At 41.2% G+C, this 23,073-nt stretch overlaps 1 protein-coding gene across 1 annotated transcript; it reads right to left on the bottom strand.

The window, feature by feature from the left end:
* Nucleotides 1-4,424: 4,424 nt before the first annotated feature.
* Nucleotides 4,425-22,038, bottom strand: sv2ba (synaptic vesicle glycoprotein 2Ba). The gene is made up of 13 exons (XM_085766672.1): nt 21,856-22,038; nt 16,926-17,647; nt 13,271-13,451; nt 11,208-11,359; nt 10,383-10,516; nt 9,791-9,880; nt 8,387-8,500; nt 8,170-8,258; nt 7,828-7,992; nt 7,609-7,742; nt 7,278-7,478; nt 6,904-7,063; nt 4,425-5,917 (listed from the first exon to the last, which is right to left on the bottom strand). The coding sequence occupies exons 2-13, from the start codon at nt 17,401-17,403 to the stop codon at nt 5,734-5,736; spliced, it is 2,082 nt and encodes a 693-aa protein (XP_085622798.1). The 5' UTR covers nt 17,404-17,647; nt 21,856-22,038; the 3' UTR covers nt 4,425-5,733.
* Nucleotides 22,039-23,073: the final 1,035 nt, after the last annotated feature.

A 23,073-nucleotide genomic window follows, 5' to 3' on the forward strand; every position in this document is an offset into this window, starting at 1 on the left:
TTAGAAGTCGGGAGTTTTCTGATCATTCAGAGAGTAGACATGATCCTGTCCTCACTCCTTTCTTCTTCCTCCTCACCTCACTCCAACCTTGAACCTGACAGCGGTGATTTCTACCCCTCTCTTGATCTTCTCCGCTTTATATCCCACCATTTCTCACCAGCGCCATCATTTTATAGTCACAGCAACTCGGGTGTCAGCTGTCATCTCGGTGCCCATTTTCTTTATCTCGAAGCTCATCTTACTGTATACTGCAGCTCCTGCTCCATGTTTGTTCTGGATACAAAACCTGTGTCCCACAAGGCTAAAAGGTAACTGTAAATACGCTGAGGTTTAATGAAGCATAATGAGTTGGATTATCCAGTTAAAGTAGAGGTGTGATGGTTTCACACTGATGAGAACTGATGAGTCTGGAGGCGTCACTTCACACCTAAGCTGTGAGAACCAGGAATGCATTGCGAACCCTCTCTGTCCCCATCTCCCCTCTCTTCTTAAAATCTTCCACGAGCCATACACAAACCAATCAGCATGCCCGAGTGGATGCTGAGTTAGTGTATCTGTGTCTTTTGAGATATGAGCCAATATTATTTCTGTAATTTTTCTTGGAGTATGTTGTTTATTAAATCATCTGAACATCAGACCTGTCCTAAACCCCAACCCTTCAATTCAATGCAGGGGACGATTCTGTTTCCTCAGCTCAGTTTCCATGAAGCATCAGCACTTTGTGGTTGGCTTAGTGTCAAAGTATTATCCTCCCTGATGGAGAACTGGCTTGCAGTGATGTAGATAACTAAAAAAAAAAAAACTAAATTAAATAAGCAGAAGAAACACAAAACTGAAATCTAAAATGCTGCTTGCCTATTTATGGATCTTGTCCTTCATTTTTGATATTCATTATCTTTGACCAGAACACTGCAGTCCTGCATGCTCCAGGGACCTTAAATTATGAAAAACAGGCTAAATAATGAGAGGTGGTGGTAACGTGTATAAGATGGATAATATAACTGACAGCTCGGAATAAAATACATGACACTCTAAACAAAATAATGTAAAAATATGTGCTGTGTCAGGCTGAGGGCAGGGTGAACTGGGGCTGAACCCGCTGTGCGACCCTGCCGGTTACCCTGACCGAGGTGAGGCTGTGGGAGCCTGGCTGCGAGTTTGGCACCTCTGGGTGGATGCCCACCCACAGCAGGCTTTGAGGCTGGGCTGCCTGCCACCTGTCTGGGCCTCCCATGTCCATCAACCTCACCACGACCTCCAGTGTGCTCCCTCTGCTTGGAATAAAATCAAATTTAAACAACTTCTGTGGGGAAATTGGGCTGCCACCACAGCAAATAGTTTTACAAAGAAAGAAAAATGATTGGAAGAAAGAAGTGAAATCCGACCATGTAAAGTAGAAATGTATCAAGGAGAGTAAAACAATACAGGAGGCGTTCAATTTAGTAGTGGCAGTCTGAAAGAAAAGATGGAAAAATATATACAGCCAGGAAATCAGTATGAAAGCAGAGAATAATAAAGATAAATTTAAGAAACAAATTGCTCAGTCTTACCTCTTTTAGACTTTCAATTTGAACTTATTGTTGTATACCTCAGTAAGGCCTCTTATATATTCTTCATTATAGGTAAACTAAAATTTGGTGATTTAAACAAGTTTTGGTCGTCTTGGACAGCATGGTATTGCAACCACCGCAAACCAAATTCAAGTTAAGTTTAACATTGTTTATATGGCAAAACAACTAGGACAAACAATATTAGAGTTGAGTTGATTTTCACCATTTGACCTGTGTCTGGCTTGCAATAATCTATCTGTATAATATTCAATCCTAAGAGGCTTTATTGGCATGGGAAACAGATGTTTACATTGCCGAAGCAATTGAGCAATGAGAGCAAAAACAAAACAATGCAAAGTCTAAGTGTGTAATACATAATGTGAATATATTTCAGAAAGAACAATTTATTAGGGCCTGAACTGTCTAGATTTCTGGAAAAGTCATACAAAGCTATACATTTTCCATAAAAGAGCAAGTTTGGGATAATAACTGATCTGAGGTCAGTATTTTTCTTTTATGACAATTATTTCACATATGATCAGTTTTGTTTTGTTTTGTTTTGTTGTTTTGTTTAGTTTGTTCATTATGTCGAAGTCATGTGGTTCGTCTATGTGGTGGTTGCTGTACCCAGTGTTCCAAGATGGCGGACCAGCTCACCGCACTGGGGCCATGTTCACATAATAGATCCATGACTGGGGCAGATCAGGTTGTAAATCAAAGTTGTCAGCCGTCAGGTTGCATTGTGGGTAATGTAGTCACCATGCATTTTAAGAGAGGCATTTTATCAGACTTTTACTGTGCTGTCACGTAAAGCTTTATACAACCCCTTTCACATTATGCATGAGTACTCCCCTTTAAACAGACTTTGAAGTATTAGATTCATGGAGCTCCCCTTGAGAACAGTTTGTGAATTTCTTCCAGCAAGATTTAATGTCTGCTGAGTTTCCCAGGAGTCCTGACAGTGGAAGGATCACCTTGATCACTAATCACTACTATAAGGTAAAACCCCTCACAGAGACAAAGAGACTTTTTAAAGTGAAACAGCTGCTTTGGAATACGCAGGTACAATCTAACAGAAAATGTTGCTTAATGGATATTATATCGGACAAGAGTGTACCAGAGGGATAACCTTGATGAAGACAACCAACACTCCTTCGTGTACCAGCTAATGTAGTTTACACTCAAACCCCAACCATGACAAATAAAAGTAAAATCTAGGTTCTTGGTGCTGCATCAGTTTATTGTCCATTAGTTTTATCTGGGGTGTGTAGTAGCCATGTATAGAACTCCAGTGTGTGTTTGTGTGTGTATCCATGTCAGCTGAAGAGTGAGGTGGCAGGTGAGGGGGATAGATTCTGCACCCTAGGTGTGAAACATCGCTGGTACCAGAGGGGTCAGCCAGAGGTGGACAGTAAATTTCATCTAATTGTTGGAGACTGACATTCACAGAGTGACATAACAGGGTTACACAACACAACAAAATAGACATAATAAATGAAATAAATGTAATCTCATCAGAGCAAGAAAATAAGAGCTGACAGCTGACCTGGTGAGAATATTAACTGTGCTTTTCTTTTTATGGTAAAACTGTAATTAATGAAAGCAACAGTGATTGGTCAAGTCTCACTCTAACTGAAGTCAAATGAGGTGAAACTGAAATATTAATTCCAGAGAAAACACAAAGCCTTGTGTTTGCCGACCTCTACAGCCTGACATCCAGATAAACCTGGTGGACAGATCAGCAGTGTCTTTCACACCTCTGCCAGAGTAAACACATCCTCCTACTACCGGCACTTGCTCACACTTATACTGCCATGTTTTCACAAGGGCTCCTTACTTACAACCCCCCACTCGCTCCCATCCCCTCACCCCTCCCCAACACACACAGCTGCTACCGACATGGGAACAGTTATGCTGGTAAATGGTAAATGGACCGTATTTATGTTTATATATTCATATCATCATTGACCATTCAAACCTTTTCCATCTGTTAAGCTCTCTGTATGTGGACACAGTGTGAAATGTTTTCTGCTTAACCTGCTCTGACATCTTTACGTTTCCTCAGCACCACCAACACATCTGCTGTGGTTTTATTTCACTCATTATGTGTATTTAAAGTTGTCAGGTCACATTGCAGAGATATTTGTGTATTAAATGTAGCCTCAGCAGCTGTCAGTGAGCTTAGCCTAGCACAGCAAGCCTGGGTCTATCCAAAGGTAAAAGTGTGGACAGAAAATTGGGCAGCCCATTGCCTTATTTCCTGCATGAAATGAGGGGCACATATTGGGCCTAGAGTTTGGGGCCTGCGGGGGCCACAAGTTGCACAGCATACAGTGTGGGCTGAGTGTGGGCTTCCCAGACTAAGAGGAATTGGCCAACAATGGGCCCCAAAAAGTGCAAAACTGCTGTAGGCAGAGGACTCATCTCTTTGCATGTCCACAATTAGACATGTTTGCTGGGAATGTAATGTAGCCTGAGCCTTAAGAAAGATGGCCGTCAACTTATATACAGTCTTAAGCTCTCCCTGATATTTTACTCTGGCCCCTTTGTGTGTTAGTGAAGCAGAGTCATACAGCTCTAGTATACTCAGACACCTTTCACTCAAGCTGAAACCAATTTAGCTCAAAGGTCAGTCCATGCCTCTGAGGGTGAATTGGCATTGACTTGGTAAGCAAATGTTATTAGACAGAGCCTGGCAAGTTGTTTAAGTTTTATGCTAAGCCAAGCTAATGAGCTGTTGTTTCTAATTTCACTCTTGCATTTCCCGAAATGTCAAAGTCTTATTTAAAATCACACAAACAATCACAGTGTTCACAACTAGTTTCATATGGTCAACACAGATTCTGCGACAGTTATTAACCAGAGAAAAAAGGATCACGAGCCCTCAGCTTTATTCAAGTCATGATGGAGCTACTATTTTACAACTAATATACACAGGTCTACAATATGTACAACAACAAACATAGTATTGGTAATCAGACTATTGTGTTTCAGTAAATTCACAGACATGTGGATAACAACCACACACACGCACACACAGCTCAGTCATGCCAAAAAAGTAACATGCTCCTTAGAAATCTTGACACGTGTTGTCAGAAATGCAGCAGGTTCTGTAAAATAGTTCTTCATCAGAACGTTATATTAAGAGCATCATATCAAAACATCTAGTCTTACATTTGTCATTCTCTTTTTTAGAAAAAAGACGAAAAAATAATTCAATAAACAAACAGAACAATTTCTTACACTTTTGTCATGGCAAGATGTGACGGATAGGACTCTGCTTCTACGTTATCACCACCTACAGAACACAGCTCTACAGTTAAGGACAGACACGACGTCTCAGAGTGGAAGACAAAACGACAAACAGGAGGAAAATCCAGTTGGCTGCTCAGTTTGGATTTGGATCAAGTGGAAGAAATGAACAGAAATGGATCTGGTTAAAAAAACAAAAAACAAAACAAAACAAAAAAAACAATCTCCTACATTTAATAAAATGGTCAATCCAGGTTTATGTCTAGAGAACCAACCAAGTAATAATGTGTACTAAAGAAGACTAGATACCACAGGACAGTGCAGATTATAAATACTGGGTGAATGAAAGAGGTGTTTTCTCTGAACAACACCAATAGTGATATTGCTGCTGAGCCTCAGCAGATAATACAACAGGCTTCAAATCCAGTTAAAATCATGACTCCAACTTGTACACCACTGTCTTTCCTTTTTTTCAGCAGGGAATGAAATCAAAGCACAACATGGTAACATGAACTACATCACCTTTCAAGTACAGATACATTTTCATCTCTTAATAATCTTTCTTTTACACAAACCAAGAAAACAAATGTTGCTACACTGTGTGTGTATGTGTGTGTGTGAGTAGAGGGTGGGCAGTAAATGATAAAAAGGAAATGACAAAACACTAGATTCATATGATGTTGTCAGAAAAGCTGGACAGCCTGAGGAGCTCACAGAGGGAACAGAAAGCAACCACAGGTCCATGTAGGCAACCAAACAGGTTTTCAACATTTTTAATCAAATCACTGTGACAGACTCGTAAACACAGCTAGCACAGCACGGCCTTTTCTTTCCTTGTCTTTTCCTTTCAGTTTAAGCTGATAACTCTTCCCACCCACCCCTACATAGCTACACTGTGTTTGGGGCCTGGAGGCTGTAGGAGTTTGGCCTTTCAAGACAGGATTTTCTCCCGGGTCTCGGGCAGCTTGAGAGCCACCAGACCTCCGCAGACGAGGGCAGCAAAGGCCAGGAAGATGGGGATGATCTTGGTGATGCCGATGAAGGCTGCGAAGATGAAGCTGGCGATAATGGCCGCAAACTTACAGATCCCGTTCAGGATACCAAACGCTGTCCCTCTGTGGAAGACAGACAAAGATAAAGATTCTGACTGTGAGGAAGTGATAAGAGCGACGGGCAGTGTACAGACAAGATCAAACAGTACCTTTATCTGCTGCAGTGTTAGCTGTAAACATTATCTTGTCAAGCTACTTAGCTATCATCCAAAGTGGTGGCACTGATGTAACATATGTGAGCCAGCCATCCTATTATATGGTTACATTATAAAAAGAAGACACGACTTCACTTTCTTCAAGTCTACATTATAAAAAGAGCCATTCACTACTGCAACTGTGCAGGTGCCTCCTAGTGGAAGCCAGTATTACCTGAAAGACGCTGCTGCAGTGGCCAAAAATAATGTAGGCTACAAGTCTTTTAAAAGATAAAAGTGAACATCCAAACAGGGCTAAGTCAAGACTAATCAATAGTCTGTTAATATACTTATTTACTGTCATCATACTGTAGGCTACTGTCTGTAGGGCTAACTAGTCATTAGCTGGTAGTACAAAACAGCATCATCATGAGGCTGAAGATTGTGACCTTTTGCTCGGGGCTTCCAGCATTAGCCTCTGTCTTTTATCAGGATATCATAGAAAAAGACAGAGTTTTCATTTCAAAACAAGTAAACCTAAAAGGAAAGTTTTGACCAAACTTGTAAAGCTAATAGTAAAAGAGACTGTTTGGTCCATGAAAATGCGTCTACTTTTTTACTGCTGTGTGAAATCAAGGATCGTTCAAAGAAATTTAGAAATTCTTTAAAATGATTAATTAAAAAAAAGATATTACCTAAACCTGCCCCTGTAATCAATGTAAACACAGGCCCAAAGCTTGGCAGGTGAAGCGACAGTAGCTAAGGGCCATGTTTTAACCTGATGAGACTGGTTGTGTTATATTCAGCATTGTCATTTGTACCTACAGTGTTAGTAAAAGTGCAGTGGTTGTAACATTGACGGTGATGAAGGATGACGTTGATGTTTTAGCCCAGAGGGATGGAGTTGGACTGTACCTTTTAGAGGAGGGGTAGAGTTCGACAGAAATGACTTCCAGTCCATTCCAGGCCGCCACACTGGCGCCGTAGAAAAGACACTGCCAACATATTACAGCACCTTGACTGAAACTTAGCAGCAGCAGGAAAGTACAGGCAGATGATGCCAGCATAGAACCGCCTGCAAACATAGATAGATAGATAGATAGATAGATAGATAGATAGATAGATAGATAGATAGATAGATAGATAGATAGATAGATAGATAGATAGATAGATAGATAGATAGATAGATAGATAGATAGATAGATAGATATAATAAAAACCACTGAAAAATGCACTGGCCCAAGGTTACTTATTCTGTATTCTGTATTGGCAGGTTCTGCTGATCTCACCTATTATTCTGATCCTTCCTATCTTGTCCATGAATAATGCAGAGATGATGTTGCCAGGCAACACAGCCAAACTGCCCAGGAAGCTGACCATGTAGATGACTATGTCGTTCTCCTCCTGGAAGTTGATGTGACAGCCTTTCTTTGGGTGGAGGAAGGTGGTGTTCTCCATTCGACAGTCTTTGAACTTTTCCTGCCAGAGGTCTGGAGAGAACAGAGGGATGTGAAACAGAATACGTTAAGAAGTAAACAGTAGTAATACTACTAATGAGTTTGGTTTGTGGGTCTTCACGTCTAAGTACCATAAACATTGATTGCTAAGTCTGTAAGGTACCTGTGTTATAGAACACGGTGTTCTTGATGGTGCAGTTTTCAAAGAAGGTGTTGGTTGACCTGACGTCCTCAAAGTAGCAGTTCTCAAACAGAGTATCCTCGAACTTCACAGACCTGATCTCGATCTCTGCAAACCTGAATGAATAGAAATAAATGAAATTGAAAAGTAGTGAAACAAAAAAATGTGAATTGTGAAAGTGGGAGTGTTGAGGGAGCCTACTTGTCATGGATGTACTCTCCCTCACGGTGGATCTGGTTGACCAGAGAGAAGTTGAAGTGGAAACGTTCGACCCGTTCCCGGTGGAAAACTCGGACCTTGGACTCGTATTCCTCGTACTGCATGTATTTGATCATATCAGGGAACCATACACCCAGCCCATGGTAGCTGATACACAAAGAAAAAATGTTTTTCGTTTAGTTTATACACGTCCAATTTTATCAGTGAACTCTCTGCTGAATCGCTCTGCCTCAGAGAATTTTTAAATCTCCACTGTTTTGTAAATCTTCCAGCTAAGGAAAAATGCACAAATCTCATCCTCAGTGTTAAGGAGTATATTTTTACCTGAATGCCAAACAGAACCAGACAATAACCAGGAAGAGGCCCTGAAGTCTGAGCTCTGGAGCTGATAATGACATTATGTTAGCCATCACCTGGAATATGGAGAGACAGGATAACATGTAATCACTGCATGAAAACAAAGGGATAGAGAGGTGTGATATTCAGTGCACTGCAAAGCCTCTATTCTAATTGCAGATTAGTGTGGGAGAGGTTTGTAGACCTGTTGCAGCATGGTCACATGTCTGACGGTCCAGCGCTGGAAGGCGGTGCCGGTGTCACTCTGGATCTCTATGAACTCGTCCTCCTGAGTCTGAGGGGTCTTGATGTTGGTCACCTTCACAGAGAGATGGGGGATGGGATCAGGTGACACTTCCAAAACACTCTTCTTCATTTGTATTCACCACTCTGATTCACAGACTAAACTCCATTTAGTTTTTTCATTACAACCAAAAAAAAAGTTGCATTGTTATGTTTCTCGTTTGCTCGTTTTTATTTATATATTCTACAGATGATTAAGTGTCCACAGAAATTCATTCTTTCTTTTGAACAATTTAAACACGGGTAATGAAAACCTGGTAGATATTAGAAAACAAAATGAAAACATCAATTAGTATTTTATATACACTAGCAAGTTGTAAGCTGTCTTCACAGGACAACTGTGTAACATTTGCACCGGTATTAATTGAATTAATCTGTCTCTCCTTTTTATTTCCTACTCATCAAATATTTTATAAGTTTTGTGTCTCTTGTACTCTTGTCTTTTTCTTCACCATGGGTTAAAATGATCACATACGCACAAAAGTACATTATGGTGTGATGTTATTAACAGGAAATTCACGTGTTAATAAGCCCTCATGCTCGGAGGGCACAGACATACAATATATTAGTCTCTGACTTTGAAAAGCAGCTCCCAATTTCAAATTTGAAAACCTCATAAATAGGTTTTTCATGTACTACTTATTTTGTCAAAGCAGACATTCATCACAGCGGGAAAAGCACGGGTGTAATGAATAACACTAATGACAGCTACATTCACAGTGCCTCCGTGAGCTGTGACAGTGATGTAGCTGTAGTAACATTAGTGTCATTAATTACACTTATGCTATTGATGCTATATGGTGGGTGCTTATTTACTGTCATGGCTTACACTTGGAAGATTAATGTTATTAGTGACAGCTGTGTTTCCAGCCATGTTGAGTCACAATGTGAGATGTGAGATCTTTACTACTCACAACCACAGCCACAAATCAAGCTGTGTAAGCTGGCATTTCAAAGTTTTATTGAAGATCTCATATTTTTCACTTTCCCCGGGTTTTACATCCATATATAAATCTGTATATTTTTTGTTTTTTGTTCCAAAAACTCTCTCAGTGTAGTTTCACATCCTCTCTCTCAGGTTTCTCTCTGGAGCTCTAGTAACAACAGATCTTCTGCTTTCTGAGTGATCCAATAAAAATGTAGCAGCATTCAGGTACTCAGAGAAAACAAGTCTGCGAGTGATGACTACTGTGTTGCTGTGACATCACAAAGTTACAGAGTTTGTTTTAAGCCTCAGTTCCTGCACATGTGTTTCTGTGTGGACTAATGCACAGTATTCAGATTTAGACTTGAGACAAAGACTTACAGTGAAGACTCTCTCTGGCTCCCCCTTGGCCTTCCAGTTGGTGTCATGAACTTGTCGCAGGATCATCCAGGCCTCATCATGTCGGGCATTCTGCAAAAACAAAAACAAAAATCACATACAACAAACTGTAAAATGTGATTGCGGTCTGTTAAACCTCTATAGAGCAATTATAGGTTACAATTTGATGACTGTTTTTTCCCCACATGCACAAGAGCCTGATAATCAGCCGAGTAACAATATTCCCATGGCGTCTGTCTCTTATCAGAGGGGGGAATGTGTGATTATTTGGGGGTGTGTGATATGAGCACGTTGGAGCAGTAACATACAAATACAATACCACATGTGGTTAAAGGTCTGACAATGTCCTGGACGAGAGGCATGGGTGGGTGGTATTCTGGTGATGCCTTAGCAGCCGTTCGCTACCTTTGCACTGCAGTGGGATGTTGCTCTGGTGACTGATGACTCAACTTTCTTTTTTTTTTTTTTAACAAACAACTGCTTGATGTGTAATACCATACAGTGGAATAATGTAATTAGGATACAGTGCTTATATTCCACTGGCTTTTATTTTTCAGAGGTTACGTTGTCTAACCTCCAGGAGGAAACGAGGGCTCTCCGGCATGAAGACGACTCCGACGAGTGCAGCCAGCGCAGGGAAGAGACACACCAGGATAAACAGTCTCCAGCTGTGGATCTGGAATTCTGTTCCAATGGCAAAGCCCCAGCCTAGACACCACCCAGCAGAGAGCAGGTTAATATATCAAGAATCCATCCTTGTGTGTAGTTTGTGTGCTCACAGTCCAAAGCGCAGAATTAGTGTTGTGTAACAAAACACAAAAAAGCATCTTTATCATATTTTCTATATACAAAACTTATTTTATGCACCAGTCTCTCCATTTGTGCATAAGTCATTTGCATTTGAAAGATTACATTGATTAAAAAGTTGACAGCAAGCACACAGTCAACCGTGGCTTTGTTTTGGAGATTTGGAAAATTATTTTTCTAGTCTTGATGCTGCCAAGATGTTCAGTTGTTATAATGTGAATTATTTATATCTAGCAAGCAACCGCAGAGATAACTTCTTAAAATGCAGCATATTAGCAACCAAAAAGAGGAACTAAGAAAATAATTTAACCACATGCTGATGTTAATGCAGAGTGAAGAAAAACATCCTGCATTTCAGAGTGCTCCTGCAGCTGTTTGAATTTTAATCATAATCAGATAAATATTATATCAACTCTGTCTTCTGACAGTTTATTTACAGGATATCTGAGTGTTTGTGCATCTAATTTCTATACATGTACTGTAAGTAAGTATGTATGGTGTTAGTGTGTGTGTGTGTGTGTGTGTGTGTGTGTGTGTGTGTGTGTGTGTGTGTGTGTGTGTGTGTGTGTGTGTGTGTGTGTGTGTGTGTTACCATAGTGAGGGATGATTCCCCAGGCAGTGAAGGAGGCGTACAGGCCTCCCAGCATCCAGAACATGCAGAGCCAGCTCAGATGTTCCCCACGTTTATCCATCTGCAGGAACTCAGTGAAGTAGGTGTACACTATTGGGATGGAGCCACCAATTCTGGAGGGGGAATCACAAGATGTCCTAAAAAAAAAATTCTATTCTTTTTGGAGAGCTTGTTCATCATTTTCTGAAAATTTAAAGGAACATTTACTATGATCCCTTCAATTTACGCATCCATTTTATATAGCCTACTCAAAATTGCATGCCGTTACAATAGTTGAGCGGCACAGTAGTTCAGTGGTTTGCACTGTCGCCTGTGTGGAGTCTGTGCTTGCATGGCTCACCTCCAAAGACATCCACATTAGATTAGCTGGTGAATAAAGTGCCCACACATGTAAAAGTGTTGACTGGAATTGGCTCAAGACATTACAACAAAATTCATTTTGTCATATAATGAAGAATTTATTGTTACAGCTGAATATTTTGTGGCTTGCTCAGAGAGCTCTCATATGACGCCGGGACTGACCAGGCTGGGAAATTAGGTAGAGGATATGGGGAAAGAAATTGTTCATGTGAGATTGAAAGTTAAATAGCAGGAGCCTGCTGACAGGACACAATAACAGTACAAATGTTTTATTCTAACGTGATATTTCACCCTTTGAAATAGATTTGATGTTATATGCAAGAGATTTACACAAGCTTAAACAGACTATAAAAATGGATAAAGAAACAAATACCGCAAGTGAAGCGAGTGAAGAGAAATGACATTTGGAGAACACAGCTACAATATGTTTAAGACAAGGGTTGGCATTTTTGCAGATTCCTCAGTTTTTTATTATGATTGTTAATCTCTTTAAATGGGGGTGTGGAGTCTGCCGTCTCTTTGTGTTTTGTGAAGCCAGCAAAATGGGTGCAGATGTAGATGTGAGTGTTAATGACTAACATGGGGTTCATTATCACAGTGAATCAGCAACAGCTGAATGTTTAATGACGGTGACCTTGTATTCTTTTGGCTTAGCAAAAAGCTCAAGCAATCAATATTGCAGGTCTGGGTACACTCAGGCTGCAATCATTATCAAAAGAAATGTGTCTTTGAAAGTTGCAAAAAGCAATCTGTGCTCGGGAAAGGCTTCACCCCAAGGTGCTAGCGACAGCAGGAATACAACAATAAAAGTCAAATTAAACACAAGCAAAGATCATTGTTCTCTTCTTTTAATTAGTGTAATAAAGGAAGGCTCTGTTAAGGTAAATACACACATTTCTCCTTGCACAGTGTTTTTGAGCTGTTATCATCAATATGAGCCTGTATGGTGATGCACTGTGTGTCAACATGCAGCACATGGTTGGTATGTAATTCTATACATCTGACTTGAATTAGGCTACTTTTACTAAATAATACTAAAGAAGGTAGCACAAACTTAATCTGAGTGAGGTTCGGTGAGACATAAATAATGATCTTGCTTTTTATTAGGATAACAATTACTTTCCACCAATTACCCAATATAGTCCTCTAGTACAGAGCCAGCTCGTAATGAAGCACTGAGAAACACCAGTTGTCAACAGGCTTTAACTCTTTAAGGCCTGGAGATGTGCAACAGTAAAGCAGAAAGATAGAACATCATGTAGTAATGTGTCTGACTAATTTCAAAATGCCTCCAAATGCAAATGTAAGATTAAAGAGAGAAATAGACTGTGAAATGTAAATGTGATATTTTAATGAGGAAAACAAACTAACAAGTAAGCCCATGTTTGAATGATGTCCTCTCGCCCTCTATGTTGTTTTAATGGAAGGACCATCTACAACTCGTCTTACTTAAATGTCAGGTATCTTACTTTGGAGGAACAACAACTACTGAATACAAACATGGGTGTGCTTTGCCCACCAAATGTTACAGACATAGTTATTTTCACTAAAAGCATTATTTATGGCAAAAGGTCTGGCAGTATAAAAGGCTTTCTTTTGAGTTTCTTTTGTCCAAGCGAGGCTTGGCAAATGGAAATGTGAACACAAATGTAAAGTCGTCTCACCCGAAGCCTGAGCAGAACCTGAAGAAGAGGAAGAAGCCGTAGCCCTGGGCGAAGCAGGACAGGAAGGAGAAGATCAGGTCGATACTGAGCACGTAGATCAGACACTTCCTCCTCCCCATCTTATCGCATAGACCCCCCCACACCAAGGCCCCAACCATCATGGCCACGTACACCAGCAAACCTGGAAATACACACACACACAGAAACAGTGACGACACTTGACAACATTCGACCTGTTGGTGCATACTTGTGTGTGACTCACAAGTGCAGGCTCCACAGGTATACACACAAACATCTCTGAAATGAATGGTTGTGACTAAAGGTCAATACTTGTGTTGACCACAAGGGGGCTGTCTTTACACTGTTATGAACAGAGAGGGAGCCAGAAATCACACTTCCTGCTGTAATTCAGTGTGTGGTGCACCGATCAACATTTTGTGCTCATATCATCAAGTATCACAGACAGTCCAAGGAATTACAACTCCACTGATAACGGCCTTCACAGAATAAAGGTTGCTGTTTTTTTTTTTTACGTGATGCTCCACTTCCAACTCCACTACATTGTTTTATCTGCTTTCAGCTTCAGTGTTGCTCATGTTGCCAGTTGCTTTTGAACAATTTCGTCTCATCACTGAATCGTGACTGATGATGTTTGATCACTGCAAAGCTCATTTTGCTCCTAATTTTCCCTGTAGTTTCCCACTCTGAGTCACAGCAGTCGGGAGTGTATCTCAGCATGCAGTTGACAGGTAGTCTAGTCTTCTATTTCTTTTTGTTGTAACGCAACAGCCCGTAACAGTGACCAACTGTGCTGCCCATTACTGCACCAAGGAGACAATAAAGATTATGGACTTCCTTTTTATGTCTCTGGGGAGAGTAATACGCTCTCCCCTGTTGTTGGTGTAAGGTCTGAAACCTACAACCTTATCCATCCTCTCCACTGTGTTGTTTAAACCTTTAGGCCCACACCTCCTGCCTCCTCTGTGTTTTTACTACACACAGCCCTAATTACAGAGGGACTAAGCAGCTTAACAGCACGTGGAGCCATAGTGTGCACCTTCCCCATGGATTACGACGAGACTATCCAAATGCTCTGGTGCTCCACACGACAAGCTGCACATCCCAAACTCATTCAACAAGAGACTGCTCAGGGCACCGGGAGACTCAATCAAGAGTCAAGGCTAACACGACTGTGACAATATCACTGCTCTCCTGGAGCCAGTAGCAGCAGCTGTTAGTTGAGTTCAAACTTAGCCTAATTATATCGCATGAGTTTACGGAGTGGAAATTTTACTCATCACTAAACTAAACTAGTGTTGATATTTACAGCCAGACACAAGAGTGGCAAAGCATGCATCTGATACTTGATCAAAAGAATCTGTTTAACAATGCTGCAACCTGAGAATATTTAAAATAACATTTAAAAAGTAATAACAATTCCCACAATCAGATATTTTAATCACTAAAAGACAGCAACTAACCCCTGTGCACACGTCTTAAGCATTGGCAGTTTCATACGGCATCACTATTTCATCTCTTGGTTTTAATGATGCTATCTGATTAAGTTAATATCGATAGTGGTAGTTACAAGGGCGTTAGAAAGAGTACTTTCACAGTGAGTGGACTCTCTAGTTGTGGTGTATTTTCATGTCATATAACAATAACAAAGGGGGAAAAGAAAAATAAAGACAATTTGCATGAGCAGGGAAGCTACAGGGAAGGGAAAAAATCAGTCAAGTTCAATCAAAAGGAAAAATGCATCACAGACCTAGACATCTTTGCATGATTGAAATGATTCCTGACAGCTGCATTGCATAAACAGCACACAATCAAATGCGAATCCACTAAAGATGTTTTGGATTACCATTTTCGTTGCAGTCTGAGGCAAGCCAGTTTACTGTTTATGCATGATTATTTTAATTGCAGTTTGGCTTTTATTCCAGAAATGCATTAGCTGCAGTGCATTTGGCAACTTCCTTGAGATAGTTGGTGGATAAATCTCTGCAACCAGAGATCAAGCTGGCGTTTTAACACCTGCCAGAACTTTCTCTTCTTTGTCACCAGCCTTGTGTCTGCCGCTATAAAACTCTTTTTCCTCTCTATAGATTAAACAATAAAACCACTTTTAAAGCTAAGTGCACCAATCGTCATCCTCCTTCTAACAATAGGTTTGGAAAGTCTGTCTGCCATACAACGACAAAGGTTAAGATAAAACACATTTCTGCTCCTGTGAGTCTGCTGAACAGAGCATGAGCATGAATCAAACAGCATCATTCTGCAGATCTATTTCATATTCTCAGCCAATGATCTGTGCTCCCCACCCGCTCTGCACAAACAGACGCTGTGATTCCATTTTCGCCAGGCCTTCCTCCTGCTACCACAGCCTGTCAGAGGCCTGAAGCGTATCTGACAGCTCTGCACCGGGCGCTGCAGGCCGCCAGGCTCTCTGACTGCTGCAACATGCTCCATATTAGCCTGGGAACACACACTGAATACAATCACCACCGGGTTCCTCATCAATCTCTTGCAATGCTTCATCCCAGGAGCCTGTTGTTAAAATGAAATGAGCGATGTGCAATCTGCCACATCGTCTGGCTACACACGAGGCCTCGGAAATAAGGTGAGAGGCTTTAATTTGCAGTTTAGATGTCGGCACAGAAAGCAAAGAACAGACGTTTTAAAGGTACATTTCCCATTGAGAGGTGTCTGTGCTGCATACAAATTCCTATGTTTATGCTATATTTATTTTTGTGGTGCAATATTTGAGAGAGGGGGAAGTTAACAGGTAACTGGGAACACTGCCCTTATTAATGTACAATATGTTCAAACAAAAAGGTCATTTAGTGCTTATTTCTAGTATCCAACATAATTAAACACTTAACACGTGGTGAAACACCCATCACGTCGGGTCAACTTCCAGACGTTTGCATTATCAGTGTCAAGGATCAGTGGCGCTTATCTGATGGCTGACAGACCCATACTCTATATTTATTTTTGCCTTCCTTCGAGGCAAAATTGTATCCTGATTTATTCCAATGGCTGAGTGGATATGTCTCCTCCAAGTAGTGGCCTGCAAACATTTTACACCAAGAGCCAAATGTAGGATTTTCTATCAGCCAATTCACAACAGCGCATCATTTCATTGATGAGTTCCTCCTCTCTGGGTAAATAGTGGAGCTCTTCGACAGATGATAGTAATTAGCTGCTCTTGTGGGTTTCCAGAAGGCTGTATATCTGTTCTGGTTGTATATCTGAATGTGCTAAATCAGTTCCTAGCCATGCTAGCTGCAAGGCAGTGTTGGTATATCAGTCAGTTCAACTTTGATCCAGACCGAAATATCTCAGCAGCTATGGATGACCTGTAAGAGCTCCTGTCTTTTCCTCTAATACTGTCATCATGTCAAAGTTTTAATTCGTCTAGTGTTTTGATTAATGAAAACCACCACCCCTCCCCTCCCCTCCCCAACCTCTGCTGCACATGCCACCTCAATGTAACCTTGGTCATAATTTTTCACAAATGAAATAGTTTTCTGATATGTTGTTTCATCTCAGAATGAAAAGCTATGAAGGTTTGCACTACATATACTCGACAGAAAACTCTCCTCACATCAATGACCACAGTTTTTCCATCCCACCCACCTTTTCTGTCACTTACCCAGCAACCCTTTGTCAGCATTGGATATGCACATGTCCTTCTCAGCACTGGGCAGGACAAATCCCACCACGAAGCCATCCACTCCATCGGCCATCAGCGCCAAGCCCAGCACGATGAACAGCATCCATTGGAAGCGCCCATGGCCACAGTCCTCCATGATGGCCTCGTATTGCTCTGGCAGGTTGTCTTCCTCCACTTCCTCCTGGACAGCCTGACGGGCTTTCCTCCTGGCCTCCATCCGAGCTGCTCGTCGCGCCTCCTTGATCTCATCGGGGTGGGGGATGCCCTGGTACTCTCCCTCATACATCTGTTCGTCATCGTCTGCCCCTTCAGTGGCATCGCTACGAGCGTCCTCCTCCTGCGGAGGGTAGTCCGTCTGGTAAGGGTAGCCATCCTGACCTCCTCCATCCTGGGTGTAGGTGTACTCTCCGCCCTCTGTCACCTGCTGGTTCACATTGTTTTGATAGGGGTCATCCATGGTTCCTGCCGTGCGTTAGGGAAGCAGGACTGACTTTGCCTTGTAGCCGTTGTGTGCTGAAGAAGCTCAAGTTGTCAGCTATAATGGCATAATCCTTTCCAGGAGCTGCAAGTTGCTCTCAGTGTTGCAGGTGTCAAAGAGGACCTGCAGGGTTTCTGGAATAAGGAGTATAGGTCTCAGGTGTAAGGCCTCAGAAACTGAGTTGAATTATCTTCCTTGAACTGCACAGTGCTGCATGCTGACCCTGAAAAACAATTAACACCACACATCATTGTCAGTCAGCAGAACAGCAAAGCAGAACACACATTGCACATGCAACACTGCCCATTACTAGTGTGTGACCTGACAAGCCAAGTCACACTTTGAGTGTCAAAGGGCTTCAGTTGTAATCATGATTTTAACAAAGAAAGGAGGACAAAGTCCCAGAAAAAGTAGAGGAAATTCCTACAATATGTCATTGTCATTATAGATGGGCAAGACATTTCCTAATTGTTTTTAATTTCATTCCCTCTGTTTGTATTGATTGTGTTTGCCTTACTTTTTTCACTCTGCTTTGGTTCCCTCTCCAAGAGATTGATCCCATTTTGTGTAATTTGTTACAGCTTGTAAAGCAATTTAAGTTCTAAATAAGCTCCAGAAATGATTCTGGTCAGAAGTGAAAAGTGTTATTGGGCAGAAAGAGGCAGTTCAAGACTCCCAGTCTCCCTTGCAGGCTGCTTGTCCTTCCACACAACCAGATAATCTCATCGTCTCCCCGCTCAAACGCTCTGACGCCATTTTGATCCATCACACAGCACTGCTGCAGTGATGACACATTTAGATCTCTCTTGGTTTTTATAGTGACCAAAGGCTAGAACCATCAGCAGGGACACAATAACACAAGTTGCATTGCATTTGAAAGATCTTGCTGGCCATGACAGGCACACATGCCTACAAAATCAAGCAATCCTTAGCCTGAGGCTTGATCCTCTGTAATTTAGAAAACGGCAAAAAAAGGTTGTATTGCAGAAAAGTTTTGTGTCGGACAGGCAAGCAGCATAGCTGAATGCTAACAGCCACACACAGCTAATGATAAATTAACTTCACACAAAAGTGTAAAATAACTCAAACCATGATTTAACCTTCATGTGTCCAACTGTGTACTCGGAGGAGCTTTGTTAGCTTCATTCACACTGGGAGGTCTGTGGGGCAACTGCAGTCCTCAGTGCCTTGTTCAAGGGCACACAGGCAGTGCTGCCTTTACTAGCAGCTGCAACTTTTACCACAGAAAATGTAGCAGCAACTGAACAAGAGCAGCACAAGTCAGTCAACTGAGTTAGTTATGCTCCTAACATTAGCCACCATAAGCTGCTGCTTGCACCAGACCAGTTAAGTCTGTGGCAGATTGTTATGATGACCAAGGATGTTTTTCATAGCAAGAGGAATTCAGGTTTTATTTGTAACTCCTTTTTACTTTATCTTCACTTTAACAAGAGAACAATGTTGTGAAAAAAATCAATGAAAGTCCTGCTACTACCTCACTGCTGGTACAGTGTGTTGTCTTCAACATCTAATAAAAGCATGGGCACTGGCTGCTTCATAACCCCATTGGGAAGACTGAGCTCTTTCTTTTGAACAAGCCAGAGCTAAAGCATTTAGTATATCCTCCATATTTTGAAACAAATGACATGTTAATGTTTGTTTTTTATTTTTAAAAATCCAATATTCATATTCTTTTCAGTAAGGCAACGCTGGGATAATATTCTCTTTACAGCAGGAGGAAACAGGGTTTATGGGGAGTTAGGGTCTCGTTTCCGAGAACTGCCAGTTCTCTTACTGGTTATACCACAGTGTGAGATTTACTTTTCAGTTTTGGTTTTTTTGGAAACATGTGAAATTGGTGATTTTTAGATTTAAATTGGTCATTTACTGGAAGCAAAGCAACGGCTGATTAAACCAAAATCACCCTTTTAGTAAAATATGCTATCAAATTGCTACCCACTGTCTGTAAAGCATAAGAGCATTTTGCCTCAAGTTACATAATCTTTTTTAAAAAACTTCTGTCTCCAAAGTAGGCCTACTGATATTTTCTAAACTGGTGATCTCAAAATCATATTTATGACATTTCTTTGTTCAGAATCAGATTTTCCGTCAATAATCCAGTTGTTTGAGGCATCTGTTTCTTCACGTGGTCATTAATTGTTTGGTTCGGTTTGGTTTGGTTTGGTTTGGTTTGGTTTGGTTTGGGTTGAGTTGGTTTGTTCTGATTTGGAGCCAGGATGACGAACACAGTAATTTAATCCAGATTAAGACTGCAGATTCATTTTGCCCTTGTTGCCTCATATTATTGTTTCATCATGAAACTCATAGAGGTGGCTGGTAGCGGCAGTGGATTATAGAGTCTGGATTGAAGCGGTGAAATGTACTTGCTGCTCTCGGATATGTAGTTTTGAAATCCCATCGCCAGTGTTACAATATATGAATTTGTTTTGTTGCCAGGAGTAATGAGAGAAATTGCAGCAGCTAGATGTGATGTGATTTTTTTCCCTTTTTTTTTCCATTTGTTGTTTCCTTCGGTAACATGAATAAAACATGAAGGGTTCAGGAGTGAAAGTGAGAGGATGGATGCTCAGTCTGGTTAGGGAAGCGGTTTTGCTTTCATCATCCTGCTGCAGCTCCTTCACTCACACAGCTGGCACTTACGTAACAGTTAGACCGCCTGCACTCGCCCTTTTCCCTTCTGTCTCCCTCCCTCTGCCCCCTCCTCTAACTTATTGATCTGACTATCTGTTTATGAATGTGTCCACTTGCACCCACCTCACCTCCCCTCTCCCCGCACACACACACACTAATTCAGATATCAGATCAGCATTTACGCTTGTGCAGAGTTTGAATAGGTCATGATCTGCCTTCCTCTGAGAGTGTCTTTGTGTTGAAAAGTTAAAGAGCCCCTTTGAATCATAAAAATCAATGGGAGACCGAGGTTTGACAGGAAGCGGAGAGGTCACCGCATAATTTACAGAAAGCTAATTCAATCTCGCAAGTGACCTTTTACTGTTCAGATCATTCATTAGTTTGACTGAGCAAAACTCTGTCGTCTTCGCTTCATCAGTTTTTGGAGCTCGTTCTGCAGAGCTCAACACTCATGTGAAGTTACATATTAATGCTGTGATGATGGACTTACAGCCACACACACACACACACACACACACACACACACACACACACATACACACACACACACACACACACACACACACACACACACACACACACACCAGTAAAGATGCTCTGCAGTCAGCAAGTTAAGACTTTTTCCAGCTACAGTTCTCATATTTAATTCAAGCTGCTAGTACAAGCACAGCTCTGAGGGCCTTGCTAAAGCCTGTTTAGTTATAGACGCCTTTGATGCCATTTTTTCCCCTTATTTCACTCATTCGTTTTTTTTATAGGTGCACAGTATATACAGTATAGTGCAGTATATGTTAGGGAATAATGCCATTTTACTGTAACAAAGATCTGAATTTCTTTTTTTAGGCTTAGTACAACTGTATGACTAGATTTCCTCAATGCTTGTCCAGATATAAAAATGTCTGACCTCCTTTACCGGCCTGCACCACCAGGGTTCTGTTCAGCAGCAGGACGAGGACATTGACAGCCACTCACACCACAGATTTTTACAAAACATTTGTACTGCTTTTTTTTTGCACTCTGCTTTATGTCAGATTATATTTGCTAGATGCTTTGTTATAGTATCTCCAGGTGAATAAGTCGACCATCAAAGCAGTGAGTTCAGTCTAATCTGGGCTCCTCCGTGACCTCAAAGGGTCAAAGAACAATCCCGTGAGATTTCTGGGGACAACTTGTCTGCTAAATGCATTTTTATTAGCACCCAGGTTCTGTGGGCATCAGTGCCACAAGGTCAGTTACGCAGCGGTGGCTGCCATTCTGGGGCTTATCAGATATGTCACTTATGATATTCTCATGTTCATATGCAGAACTGCTATATAGGTTTGATAACACATACACCAGATTCCTCCTTCATGCAATGGGAGATATTACTAAGTCTGGTAGGAGAGAGTCCTCTTTTTACAAATCAGCTTTGATCAAAAGCTGCAGACTTGGATGAATGGTGTTGCAAAATATCAAAACAAGATTTATATATATATATATACTATATACTTTTTTTTTTTTTTATCAACGAGGAGGATTACTTAAGCTCCACCAAGTCAGAGTCTATTAATGGTGTGGAACTTCACCATGTAGATGTATGGAATTTCTATAAAGATGGTAATGTTGATAGCTGGAAATGAACTGCTGCCACTGTTGATGTTTTGTCAGCATATAAAACCTGAGAAAAATAAATGGCACTGCAGGTATTTTCAAGTCTAAATGATCACCCGCCCCTTCACTACTTTGTTGGTCAAAATAACAAACTAAACAGCAAACATTTGAAGAAAGAAGTTGTCTTACCAGAGCTGACATTCCCTTATAATAAAAATGTCTTCAGAAAAAACAAACATAAATAATAATAATAATAAAAAAAAGCTAAAATCCAAGTAGCATTTTCACATATCCACAGCCTACATGTCAGTTTATCCCGAGGCCGTGCTGCAGCCAAGCCTGGGGGATTAGGATCCAACCTCACGACCCCCCCCTCCACCACCACACACACACACCACACCACACCTCCCTCATCAGGGCTCATCCTCACAGGAAACTCCCCGGAAGTGAACCTCCCCACATCTGCAACCCGTTGGTACAGTCCTAAAGGTTTAAATAGCAACAGGCTGCACCAGCAGAGTGTGAACTGTGTGGACACTCCACAGCGTTTTTATGTAGCACTCTTGATCTGTGAAAAGAGTCCTCCACTCCACATGGAGTCAGAGGTCAGCTGCCAGAGCAGCTTTTTTTCATGTTTTTTGTTTTGTTTTGCTCGAGGACACTTCAGCAGGGCAGAGGCTTGTTGTCATGGAGACTTGAAACTGTCATTCAGTCATTGAGATTCATTTAAAGATGTAAACGCCACACTGGGTATTTTAATGATCCATGTCACCCAGTAGTGGATTGTAATAGTATATTTGTAGTGGATTGTAATAGTATATTTGGACAAGAGCTGTCTGTGGTTGCAGCATTCAGGATGAGCTCTTTTGTCCCATGAGCACATCCCTTCAGTAGCTGTGTGTCCTGTCAAAGTGTCCTTGAGTGAGACATTTGCTTGCTACAGTAGCTGCACATCCATCCACCCGCTCGCTCCAGATAAGCATCAGTAAAAATCACTAAAATATTCTTCTCCCCTCAGAGCAGGAAGGACTGATTGGTGGTTTTATTTCTTTGGGTGTGGACGGGTGCGGAGGTGATTATGGAAGTGTCTGAGTGGCACCTACTGCTAGAGATGGCTAATCATAGCTCTCCTGCACCACATATCATTACATACAGAAAATGTACAGAATGTGAGGGAGGGAAGCACAGAGGCCAGATAGGGAGCAACAGCCGTGGATGGATGATGTGGTAAACTGATGTCAGGCCTTTCCCAAATTATAGTACGTTATGATATTATATGACATAAAAAGCTAAGAACGTACAATAACTGTATACCTTATATTAGATTTAATTGTAAATCATGAATCTGTAGAACACAAAAATACAATTATTAATAAGGAGTAGACAGGGGATTGTTTGAAAATTATG

Source organism: Trachurus japonicus, chromosome 3, assembly GCF_045865225.1.
Source record: "Trachurus japonicus isolate A0001 chromosome 3, Traja_1.0".
Lineage (NCBI taxonomy): Eukaryota > Metazoa > Chordata > Actinopteri > Carangiformes > Carangidae > Trachurus > Trachurus japonicus.

Bases quoted from the DNA above. Each gene is read 5' to 3' on its own strand.
- sv2ba (XM_085766672.1), bottom strand. From the start codon at position 17,403: ATGGATGACCCCTATCAAAACAATGTGAACCAGCAGGTGACAGAGGGC. The intron at 10,517-11,207 runs GTAACACACACA...GGTGGTGTCTAG, and splicing joins GGGAATCATCCCTCACTATG to GCTGGGGCTTTGCCATTGGA. The intron at 8,501-9,790 runs GTAAGTCTTTGT...CTCTCTGTGAAG, and splicing joins AGCCAGAGAGAGTCTTCACT to GTGACCAACATCAAGACCCC.